The sequence below is a fragment of the Lucilia cuprina genome, chromosome 4, assembly GCF_022045245.1.
Source record: "Lucilia cuprina isolate Lc7/37 chromosome 4, ASM2204524v1, whole genome shotgun sequence".
NCBI lineage: Eukaryota > Metazoa > Arthropoda > Insecta > Diptera > Calliphoridae > Lucilia > Lucilia cuprina.
This window is the reverse complement of record NC_060952.1, coordinates 61,738,854-61,752,488: the sequence shown is the minus strand read 5'-3', so window position 1 is coordinate 61,752,488 and position 13,635 is coordinate 61,738,854. Positions and strand designations below refer to the sequence as shown.

At 30.1% G+C, this 13,635-nt stretch overlaps 1 protein-coding gene across 2 annotated transcripts in view; it reads right to left on the bottom strand.

Annotated features, from left to right (window-relative positions):
- The window catches only part of LOC111688377 (myosin-I heavy chain), a 1,083,699-nt gene that overhangs the window by 786,162 nt on the left and 283,902 nt on the right, over positions 1-13,635 (bottom strand). For both annotated transcript variants that reach the window (XM_046950624.1, XM_046950625.1), the window contains one exon: positions 8,088-8,334. In XM_046950624.1, the coding sequence (XP_046806580.1) occupies positions 8,088-8,334 (247 nt within the window). The remainder of the gene's footprint in view (positions 1-8,087; positions 8,335-13,635) is intronic.

Genomic DNA, 13,635 nt, shown 5'->3' with positions numbered 1-13,635 from the left:
CAAAACTAATATTCTTTGTGTATTTTATTTTATTTGTGTTTTTTTTTACTTTATTATTTCTTTATTGCATCTTTCTTATACAGAAATTTACAATAAGTATTAAAATCTTAACCTAAATTATAACTAACGTTGTTATTGCCAATGCATTTTCAACCAAAGTTCTCGATAATTTGATTATCTGGCAAAATCCAATGTTTCCGTTCTTCTCAGTCGTCTATGACCCTCAAATAGGGTTGTCAGCCTGGCTGGACTTGGCTGGATTGTCCAGCTTTTTTGGTGCTTGTCCAGTTTCAAGCTAAAATTTAATTTGTCCAGCCAAATATACAATTTTTAGTATACTACAATAACTTGTCAATAATTTTTATGTTGTACTTACTTTTGTTTTTAGTATTTATGTGACAGACTTAACCGAAAAAATGTAAGTTTAGATAATTAAATTGTAAAGAATGCAATAAATTCATTTAATTGTAATATTTTGTAATAATACATAAAGTCTCTGTTTTAAATATTTTACTACTACCTTTTGGTGCACTGATGAGCTTAAAATCACTTTATGGGGCGAACAAATCTTGTCCGTCCTTCCGTTAATTTTTATAGGAACTTCTTATAAATCACTTATGGTACATATATGAAAAAACCATTCCAATTTTTATGAAATTTGGTGGGAGTAAGTTAAGTCCACAAAATTAAATTTAAAATTGAAAGTAAAAATGCAATTTCTAGACCTACTTAAAATTCTGTATAAACAGATGCTGTGATAATAAGTCGAAATTCTGAGATAAACCAAAATATATTAATTAGTATAAATCTAACTAATATTCTTAAGTAACATAGCTAAGGAAAATAAAACAAAATACAAAAGTTGTAATAACATTTAAAATCGTACGACGATCAATAATCGCGATACATGCAAATATTTGATACCTTTGGCTTCAACTATATCATTGGGACCGCGACTTTTAGTTCCTTATTTAGATTTTATGGATAAAGCTGAAAACGAGGTTTTATTTTATTTTGTTAAGTTCTTAATTTTAGCCACTTCTTCTGCGAATGTGGATGATTGTCTTTACACAGGTAAATAGCTCTGATGTTATGGATACAATGCTTACATTCGCTACACGTTATTATAATTGGTCAAATATACCCCATAAAGTCTCTTAACTCATATTTCGAAAGAAATCGTCAAATCTGTGCTCCAAAAAGTCCTATACCGAGTTTTTCTTAAATTGCGCTAAAGCGCGTAAACAATTGAGTAATTTTTCAAAATATTTATTAAATATATTAGTAAACAAATCCGCGAAGATGCATATTTTTCTAAAGTATCGCTATATGTCAAAATAACAGCAAAATTAATATGTATTTTTGTTATTCTGAAAACTTTGTAGAAATTCGGATATATGGTCAAAACAAATATTATTAACAAATTATATTTTATAGAATTTTTGGTTATGGGATGTCAAATAGTATATTTGCATAAAAAGTCCAGAGATATAGGCGTATCAGAGATATTGGTGTATCACTGTTAAATTATTTATACAAAACCAACATTAACATTTTCTCAGTTGTTTTATGTCCAGTTTTTTTTTGTTTTGTCCTTTTTTTTACAACCCAATGTCCAGCTTTTTGTGAATCGGAATCTGGCAACCCTACCCTCAAATGACAGCAACTCCCTGGCAAGGGGGTTTGGGTGATCCATTAGTTTTGACAAGTAGGTTAAACAAGAGAATTTGATCTCCTCGCGTATTATGGGGACATTGAGATCCCTATGAATATTACGAATGTACCACGGAGCAACTGTTATTTACCTTAAGAGTGCTGACTGCTTTCTTTGTAATTTTTCAACATTAGATGAGGAGGCTGTATAGCCATATCGGTTTTATAACTGTTTTGTACAAAAGCACTTTGTATTCCAAGTCTAGAGCTGACCGTGGTCCAATTAGCCAGTACATTTGAGCTGACTTTAATTTTATTTGTGTAACCTTGGCTTCAATGTGGTGAGTCCATGTAAAGCGGCGATTAAGGTGGATACCAAGATATCTCACATGGCTTTGTTCAGGAATTTTTATATTGTTTATATATACGGGAGGACAATTTTCTCGTCTTAAGGTAAATGTAACGTGAGTACATTTTGTTGCATTGTCCTTTATTTTCCATTTGTCCAGCCACTTTTCCAATTCGCCGATGTGAAGCTGGAGTTGTTCAGAAGCTATTGAAGGGTTATCATGTATGCTTACAAAAGCGGTATCATCCGCAAATGTAGATGTGTGAGTAATTTTGTATATTAGTCCATCGTGCCAGACTTTATCGAAAGCTTGAGAAATATCTATGAATAATGCTGAGCAATATTGCTTGCTCTCGAAGGCCTTCAGAATAAGAGTAGTTTTTCGATGTACTTGTTCGATAGAACTGTGTATGCGCAATATAAAGTTAGAAGATTTATATTGCGCATATAAAGGTCTTCTGGCCTTATTTAATTGTTGGATGTGTATATATGCTGCACATCCGCGATAGTTAGCAGTGTGATTTTGACCACAGTTACATTGGGCTTGAGTGATCTTCCTTATCATTAATGGTTTTTATAGTGTTAATATTGTTATTGATACTATTTGTGATATTGTTCACATTAGCATTACTTTTTTCATTAACCATTGTATCAGTTGTTTGTTTTTCTATTTTTTCTTCTGCGTTGTCTTCCACACAATTTTCTTGTTTTGGCGCACTTGAGAGAGGAGATCTCTCGTTTGTTGTTTTTGAATCTGTTGTTTGTTTATTTATTTTTTCTTTTGCGCTATTATCTTCACAATTGTGTTGTTTTGAAGCACTTGAAAAAGAAGATCTCTCATTTGTTGTTGTTTTTACACTTAAGTAATTTTTATAATTTTTTGGATCATAAATATTGTTGTTGTATAGAGAGCTCATAACAAAGTATGCATTTTTTCCATTGCTACTGAGCCTCCTTTCACTTATTGGAGAGTTAGAGAAACTCGTGCACAATAACACAAACACTACACTTTTTTTTTAATGTTTTGTTATTATTATTTTTCAGTTTTTTATACTTTTTGTTTTGCTAAAATTTGTTATTGTTAAAAATTGCATTAACGAAAACGACAATTTATTTGAATTTAATGTATTTTTAATATTTAAATATATATAAGTATGTATTTAATTAGCGTCCATTCGCTGTACTTATCTTTTTTATATTTTAATTAAGATTTTATGTTTACAATGTTATTTTCTAGTGAGAGCGATTTAAAAGACGTCTATCCACTATGAGATCAAACAAATACCAAATTGTGGTGAAAGAAAAACATTTTAAAAAGTTAATATTTCTAAAAACTACTAAATATGTAGTATAGATGCTAAAAAAGTACAAAAATAATTAGTATTATCCATCTCTTCATTAATATGTTTTCGTTCATTTTCATTGCAAAAGCAAGAAACGAGCGACGACACAACCTTCTTCTATGATTACTCGAATGAGCCGGAATTGTGTTTTCTATGCGTGTAGTAGCCTGGGTAAATTTAGTAACGGCCAAAATACACTGTGTATAGGAGTTGCCTATCGTGGGTATAAATACATTTTAATGAAAAGCATGTAAAAATAATGGCCCGAAAACACAAACAAGAAAAGTCGCCTTAGTTTTAGGGCAATATTGCATTATGAACTAAGACCCAATAAGTGAAATAAAAGCCGGACGGACGAACGGGCATAGCTTAATCGAATCAGAAAACGATTCTAAGCCGGTTCTAATGTATACTAAGCCGACTAATATACTTTAATTTAGTTAGATCAAACCGCACCTCACGATTTGGACTTTTTATGCCATAATTACGTCAAACCTACTATTATCTGTATTATATAAGTTTTATATAAGTGTAAATGACACTGCAGATTTTAGTAAAAAAACACTGCAGTTTATGAATAATAAAGATTCTACTTTTCTAGTTGTTAAATATATCAATGTTAATGAAAAATTAATGGACTGAATATTTAATGTTAATGCAAAATTAATGCATTAATTTCAATGGTATGTAATGTTAATGTAAAATTAATGCATTTAATTCAAAAATATTTAATTTTAATGCAAATTTATTGCACTAAATTTAATGTTAATGCAATATTTTTATATCATTTATATTTTTTTATTATTAGGTGAGAAACCATAAAAGGGAACTTTTTCGTTTTTTAAAAAGTACTTTTGAATATTCTATAATATTGAACCAAAGAACATTAAATTAAATATGTAGATTCGAAATTAGGTGAGAACACATCAAAAGGAACTTTTTGGTACTTTTTCGTTTTTCAAAAGGTATTTTTGGAGTTTTCTATAATAATGAGCCCGGATTAGACGAGAACAAATCAATGGGAATTTTTTGTTCTGCAAAAGGTACTTTTTGAATTTTCTATAATATTGAACCTAGATATATGAAATTACATGTGTAGAGTCGAATTAGGTGAGAACCGGAAAAAGTGTACATATTGGTACTTTTTTTTTTTTAAGGTACTATTTAAAGTTTCTATAACATTGAATCTAGAAACATAAAATTAAGTATGTAGAACCCAAAGTAAGTGACTCTCTCTTTCTCTTTAACCACAATGATCTGACGCTTCTCTGAATCGAAAAAAGCTTATTTTTAGATATTGGCTATTAAAAGCAAAGAGAGAGAGTAAATGTACTCTCACTTTATCCACAAAGTAAGAATGTACTTCTGTAGATCTCAAACTCTTTTCTTAGCAACCGCAGGCAGATCCTTTGGAAACCGGAATTTTTTCATGGATTTAGCTGCAATGACCGACAATCAGAAGCATTTATCTAGAATTTTTAAGGACAAGATCATACAATGCTTAGAATGTTGTCGTACCTGCCTCTCTCTTGATCTCCAACGTGTCACTATATGGCAAATTTTTGTATCACAACCACCGGCAGATATATGCTTTAAAAGTCCTGATCTTATCATGGATTAGCCACATGATCTAACTATCAGAAGCTGTACGCTTCATTGAATAAAAAACTAAGTTTTTAAATGCAGAGAGAGAACAGAGAGAGCCCAATTTTTTAATGAGAATTAACCCCAAAATAAGTGATATAAAAGATAAAATGATAAATAACCCCAATTTTATTATTTTAAAAATAAAAGTCCCTTTTTCAAACATTGTTTTAGAAAAAAATAGTTTTTGAAAATAATATTTTTGTTCTTTACTTCTCTGATTTCTTGAAAAAATTAAAAAAAAACAAATTCGTATTCTACTCGGATCCACTTTTCAGGAAAATAGTATAGATAAAAATCCATACAATTTTGGATTTAATTTATTTATTTCTGAACATTATTTTTTACTTTTAATTTATTAATGAATGAATGAAAGTTGTTATTTACCACCTTATTTTGTGAAACACTTCACCTTGCGTTGAAAATATTTATATATAAAATTTATATATAAAATAAAGTGAAGTGAGGGAAAGGGATTTACATAATAACCCCCTTAATTTTTCTATATAAAAATCATATTATTCGTAAAATTGTTAAAATTATGAGAGCATTAGTAAATGCACATGCAACAGTATTGTGTAATGCTAAAAAAGTTGCGTAAAGCTGTACATACAATTGGGACGAACGACAAATTTTTAGGAACGAATTTTCGTCCCCAGATATTGAAAACACTAAAGTATATGAAAATGCGTACAATCAATACATATGACGAAATTCGTCATACGTAACGAACTGTGCAATATGTTTATTTCTATTTCTTACGCAGACGACCGACGAATTAATTGGGGAAAATTGTTTTAAGACCAATTCCGGTAGACCAAATACAATATTATGACAATACAATATTATGTTCGAATATTCGAAGTTATGTTCGAAAATTTTTTATTTTCTTAAAATAATCTATGGATCATAAAAACTAAAAATAAAATTTTCGAAAAGTCGAACTTAACTTCGAAAAATTGTTAAACCCATTAAAACCAGTTCTGGTGGCCCGAATTGTCTGAAATTGCATTTGGAGTACACTTGATGACACTACAATGATATGTTAAAATATTTTAAATTAAGTTTGAAAATTCGAGGTAATGTTCGAAAAAAATTTGAAGCTGTTAAAATAATCTCAAAATTTGAGATATTCACAAAAATATAATTTTAGTTCTTTTCGAGGAAAATTTCTTACATTTTCTAATTTCGAAATAATGTTTGATTAAATTTTAAAACTTTTAAAATTATCTCAAAATCGTGGAGATTCACAAAAATATAATTTTTGTATATTTTTCTTACATTTTTCAATTTGGAACAAACAAACTTTAAAACGAATTCGCAGTATGAATAATTTGAATGTGTTCCATTCGACGAATTTACGCAACGAATTGTTGTCGACTAGTTCGTCAAACATCGAATGCCGAACTTTTCATAAAATGTATATTTATCATATTTTTACATCATCAAAAAGTTTTAAAAATTTGATTACAGAATTATCATACATCCTGGCTGTACAATAAATTTCCGATTACATAGGTACAAAACGCCCTTTTAACAGTTTGTTTTTTCGGCTGATTGAAACTGATTTGAACTGTTATTTAGAAAGTGAAACATTTAATTTGAATTATCTAGTTTCGATTAAAAATCTTTGATTTCATTTGTAGCATCGAAATTTTCTAGGTCCTTATTCTCAAACGATCTAGACAGTCAGTCTCTTGAAAGAACGATGGGTTATAAGGTTCGCTTTAGAAAATGACTTACGTTCATAATAAGCTTAAAACTAGTATTTTTATGAAATTATAATTGAATTTTTTTATGAAACAAAATTTAATTTAAATCGCAAATTGAAATTTGCGAATTGTGCTAAGTATTGTAAAATTTAAAAAATAAAATTCATTTTCATTTCGATACATATTTAAAACAAAAATTTGATCACCTTGGATCATAATATGATTATGTATAACAATATTATGATATATACAAAAATATCATGATAAAATATTTTAACGGATTTCATAATGAGAAATCGTTTAAAAACCAAAAATAAAAGTATTAAGATACAGTGACTTCCACAACTGTTCACAAAAACACAACATTATTTGAAGTATAAAAAATTTTTCCAGCAACATAAAAATTTCATCTTTATATTTTTAAAAAAAGAGTAAAAAATGTAATCATGTTTTTGTGAACACTATAGTAACCCTACGTATATGTGAACATTTTCTATTTTCCGCATGGATATAGCAACATTTATTGTAGCAAACTTTTGATAGGATTAAGAATCTTTTGCATGTTTTTAATAAAGTTTTATTAAAAATATGTGTTAATTTTAGCTCATTCTTCATTTATCGTCACTTAATGATTTTTTAGGTTATGGGGTATTGAAAATTTCATTATTTTGGTATATTTGTGATTATTTGAAAAATTTTTGGTTCGATTTCGCCTTGTTTATTGTTGAGGACAATTCAAACAGTTAATATAGTTTTCCTCAATATATTAGATGGTTATACAAATCTTTTGTTTTAGGTCATCGTCCTACATAATGAAGGTTTAGTGTGGTTTACACTAAAGGTTTTAAGGAATTGACAGGTAAGAACCCCTTGAAGTGTCTACATAGAGGATTGTTTTCAATATTTTTTTTCAAGATTCTTAACTCTTCTCTATGAAACCAAACTCATATCAATAACAATTATTAGCACTATTAGTATTTCTTTAGGTGGAGCTTTCCCATGAGTCCCACTAACTGTAAATGTGACCAACAGGTCTGTACATGATCAATAATCCAAGGGACGAAGTCTATTGAAAGTGGTTAAGATCGGTCCATTATTTCAACTAGCCCCCATACAACTGAACCACTGAATAGGGCTTGTAAACCTTGTAATCAAAATCATATAAAAGTGCTCTTTGTAAAACAAATATCCATGCCAAATTATTCGTGATTTTACCAATAACTCCTGTTTTGTTGTTTTTTTCTTGTTAGAACAATTTGATACACGTCTATGTAAGAATAACATAAAATCACTTAATTCGGTTTTGCTGTAGGTGTCACAGCTTCGATGGAATTCATGCTTCAGTGGAATTCATGATATCTAAACAAAAAAATTAAATATATTTACCTCATCGTCAAAATCCTGAACAAGATTATCCATTTTATCACTTAATTCGTCTAAAATGGGATTAGCAGAATTGTTCGATGTGACGTCGCTTAAAAAGGCAAATAAATTATCTAAATCAACAGATTCATTATTTAAGTTATCATTCGAGTCATGACTTTTTCCCGAAGGGGAAAGATTATTATTTATCCTTAAACCATTAATTTGATCAGCCATATGTGACAGAGCTTTCATTTCTTCTTGGACCATTCTGAAAACAAAAAAGTTATGAAAATTAGAAATCAAATGGTAATATATTACAACCAATCCTGATAAATCCTAATATATATTATCTCTTTGTAAGTCTGTTCGTTTTTTTGTCAATTATGCCTATTATGGCTAGATCGATTTTCTTGAAATTTGAATAGATCTATCCTTGATCTATATCGTTTTTCAAAACTTCGACTAGAAGGGCAAAAGCCAAAATATACTCCATTAAGTTTTTAAGCGTTCTGAAATAAGAATTAGCACAGCACTGGTACGAAAGTTGGACCATAAAGGACAAAAAATAGGACAATAGGGAAAAACAGGCAAAATTAGTACTTGTGTACTTCGAGAATAATTTTTGTCTGTTTTACATACGCTTTTTATAGCATCTGTGATATGCGTATTTGCAAGCAATATGCAGTTGCGGCAAAAGAAGCCAATCATTTGTTACAACGGGCTCTATAAATACCGAAATTTACATCAAGGAATGTTTAAAAAAGGCTGCTTCCATTCATAAGACTTCATAATGTGTCCACTTATTTTGGCCTGACTTGGCATCCTGTCACTATGGTAAACTAGCCCTTGAGTGGTACAAGAACAATAATGTGGTATTTGTACCAAGAGAGGCAAATCCTCCAAACTGCCCGGAGCTAAGGCCAGTGGAGAGATATTGGGCTCTTGTTAAAAGAGAATTGAAGAGTACAAAAAAGGTGTCCAAAAGTGTGGTAGATTTAAAAGGAGATGGACTACATGTTCGAGCAAAGTGACAGAAAGCACTATAAAAACGTTAATGGAAGGGTTTCCGAAAAGGGTTCAAAATTTCATCACTAGTGATTAAAACTATAAAATATTTTTTTTTTTTTTTGTAAATTGTAATAATAATTTGAATCAAATAAAAAAAAATAAAGCTGTAAGTTTAGTGGTTTCTTTTTTATAAACATATATGTGTGTTAAGAATTTTTCGATCTCACTCCTTAGATATAACTATATGTTCAGAAGAGCTTATAAACGAAATTCAGGATTGGAGAGTTTCGGACGAGCACTCTGATTCTGATTCTTTTCTGATCATCGGTACATAAGATTTAAAATATTAAGATCACAATGAAACTCCTAATGTACTCCCATTTCCCACCCGGTATATCGAATAACATAGATGGACCGATTTTGGAGGAAGGAGAGGCTAACAAGGAAATTGTAATTACATCTGATATTGTTAAAGGGGCAATTAAGAGCTACGCTCCCTATAAAGCTGCAGGGACGGATGGCATTTTCCCGGCACTCTTACAGATGGAAGCGGGACTGGTTTCCGTACATCTGTCTCAGATATTTACTACATGCTTGAAATTCACATATACGCCCATTAAATGACAGGATGCAAGGGTAATATTTATACCTAAGCCAGGGAAACCTAGTTATGCGACACCTAAGTCTTATCGACCTATAAGTCTTACACCTTTCTACTTAAAACCTCGAAACGGATAGTCGATAGTATGGTTAAAAACAGTATCCCCGAAAAGGACCTAAAATTCGGTGGAAACCGCCTTAAACGAAGTTGTCCCCTACATATACACTGACGGTATGTATTGACATCGAAGGCGCCTTCAATAACGTGCACACTGATACTCTTATAAAATCCTAGTCCAGTTTTATGTTGACCGGGTGCTCCGCAACAGGATCAACCACATGCTAAGGAATAGATGGATAAGCTGCTATACAACTATCAGGAAAAAAGTATTTCGCGGTATACCACATGGTGGCATTTTGTCACTTTACTCTGGGTTACCACGATTAATAGCCTCCTAAGGACCATAACCGAGAAAGGACTTAGGCATGTCTGCTATGCAGACGAAGTCGTAATACTTTTAAAGGAAAGGGATCCAAATTACTTGTGTAGAAGAGCTGAGGGGCTCTGAATACGGCCTTAAGCTGGGCTCAACCGAGAGGCCTCAATGTTAACCTGGCAAAAACGGAAATCTGTCTTTTCAGAAGAACGTCTTATTTTTTTCTACGTTCCATCAATGCTATCAAGGAATCGAAAGAATTCGCTGCATTAGGTTGTTTGGAATAAGCGCTGTTGCCAGAAGCAGAAATGTGTGCAAATGGATCAACATTTGGGTTAAGGAAGGATCTTGGAGGAATATTCTCAGAATCTGCCGCGAAGCTAAATTTTGTCCTGGAAGAGATTAACAGATGTCAAACTAGTTGAGCGGTCTTGATACAGAGTGCATAACTTTTGGTTTTGTATCATTATTACCCTGAAGATATTTCCAAATTGCCTAAAAATGTTGCTGCACAATTTGTATTTTGTCAAATATTCATCTATTAATCCAATAATGCCTAGATTTTATTTTTCCCCCATAATATATATACAAATTTGTAAACGTTAAAATTATTCTTTCTTGATTTTATTTTAAAAAATAATTAGTTTTTGTTATCAACCTAAAATTAACGAGTTAAGATTAAATTATAGATTTAATTTCTAGTTAAAGCATTCTCATGTGAAAACTATGTATAAAATTATGTATATACTAATAAATAATAAAATAAAATTAAAACTTGTTAAAACACTCAAATGTTTAACTTACTTTGGCCAATTTTAAGGACCGTACGCGAAATTGCTGTTATCCACAAAAAACTGCAATTTTTCCAAAAAAATTGAAGCACTTTTAATTTAGAATTTTGTTCAATTTTCATGAACTGGAAACAAAATTTTTTGTTAATTTATTGACATTTCATTTTTGTTGTTGTTGAATTTTATTTTACAAACAGAGTTTCAATTTTTGGTATTGAAAATTCAAACAAATTTAAAATTGTAATTTTTTATAAAACTCTGTGTGTTTAGAATGCACCAATACAAATACATTTTTGTTACCAACACATATTTAGAGTTAGGTACTTTTTTACTACCACATGCTTAGAGTTAGGTATTACTGTCAAAGAGTCGGACTACTTGTTATACTTTGTTTACAGTGTAAATTTTACACCTTTCAGAACAAGTTAAGAATTTTGGCATCAACTTGTTAGAGCATATTTTTGCATATTTTACCCATAAAAGCTTAATATATGAATTAAAACAAAATTGATGAACTTCATTAAATTTTCGCAATCATATGTAACATATTGTTCATCTGCAATACTATTGCAGTTAGAATTTTCAAAATCGCTAAGTGGGTTTTTTAATTTATACTAAAGCCTAAAACAAAAAATATTAGCATAGTAATTATTTTTAAAATAAAAACTATATATTAAATTTTAACAAGTGATAAAAATAATCATTAATGTATTGTTTTAGAATTGAAATGAAATATATTGTCATCAAATGAAATTATAATAAACCTTTAGGAAAAATTGCATAATTTAATAACTAAATAATTATTTGTTTTGATTATTATGTATATAATTTCGATTGGGGTAGCGAGGCACACCGGGTATTAGATAGTGTTTAATATAATTTTTAAGTTTAAAAAAGTATCAGTCGAAGAACAAAAAAGTACCGAAAAATCTATTTATTATTAAATATGTTGGTGTTTCTAAATCTAAATTTTTTATAAAATCGAATAAATTGTTATATTTTCATATGCATACGTTAAAACATATGCATAACGTAAAACGAAAACGATGTTGTATAAAAAAGTACCAAAATGAAAAAAACTTATGAAGAAGTCAAACATATTTGTTGAATGTTACCAAACAACAATTTTTACCCGTTAATTTCCTCAAGGGAATGAATTTTAAAAAATTAACAGACACCTGTATGCTTATTTTTTAAGCGAACGATAAGCTTTAAACCTTTTCTGGTTTAAAAAGTATACTTTTTTAGTTTTGTTCTTAAAAACAAAAAGGAGCCAGTGAGAATTAAAAACTTCGGTTTTTTAATTAAATGTTCTAATCGCTACACCACTGCTTAGGGCTGATCCGATCGGGATAAAATTTGCCGTGAGCATAGCCAAGTAGTATTTGAGTTTAAGTTTTGAAGATGAACCCTGCAGATGCCCCAGAGACGGCGCTGTGGCAGCTCATAGTAGGGTACCTACGACATGTAAAATTTTTAAACTCATGCCATTTTTTTGTTTTTCATATAAATACAAGGATTTTTATATTTTCTGAACGAGATCTTCTCCACCAGATCTTGCAAAAACATGCTTGGACATACTACTTATATAAATTTAGTGATACAAAATTTACCATGCCTTGGTCCGCGTTTTTTGAATACCGGTCGTAATTTTGGACCTAATGGACTCAATTTTTTCTTGTTAGTTAGACAAAATTTCCAATAATATATAAAAAATTCAGATCAATATCATTTACAGATCCAAAAATATACATTTTTTAATTTATAAATTCAAAAAATTTTAGATTTTTGCCGTTTTTTTGTCAAAAATGTGTCATAACTCTTTTATTAATAAAATAAAATTTTCTTTAAGAACATATAACAATTTTATAGTTTTCTAAAAGGTATCTCTACGCAGAACGCTTTGGCGTAAAATACTTGTCCTATTTTTTGAATATGACCTATTTTTTCTCAAAACTTCAACTTTGGGCGACATGTTCTAAAATCCCAAAGCTAGGATCAGAAAAGTGAAAGCAGTTTTGGAAACCTTAATATGTTTTCTATTTATTCCAAAAGTATTTTCGCAGCCCTGAAGGAAATGTGGACCCTATTGGCAAAAAAGTAAAAAAATGCCATTTTTGGGATTTTCGTTCCTATTTTTGGGAATTGCGGGATGCCCTTTGAACTTTTCATTTTTTTTTTGCATTTTATTATTTGAAATGACAAATTTAACAAGCGTTGAAAACTTCATTGAGTTTTATCCATAAATAAAGATTTTGTCTTATATTACATATTTGTTTAATTTCTAAAACTATGATTTATATCAAAACTTTAATAGGGTCGCAGATAGCTACAACAATTTAGTCCATATTTATCCCTTAACATCTTTTTATGAAATTCTCGATTCTTTACAAAAATTTTCAAGCCAATATCTCAATTGCATTCAAAAATATGTTCATTTAAACCTGTATCCTTTAATTTCATATTTATACCCTACACCACTATAGTGGGGATGGTATTATAGGTTTGTGCTGATGTTTGTAACATACAAAAATATTGGTCCAATACCCACCTTAAAGTATACTGATCGATTCAGAATCATTTTTTGAGTCGATTAAGACATGTCCGTCCGTCTGTCCGGCTGGCTGGCTGTCCATGTAAACCTTGTGCGCAAGGTACACGCCGCAATTTTCAAGATAATTTGATGAAATTTGGACCAAGCATGTTTTTTGGCACAGGGACTATTGAAAATGG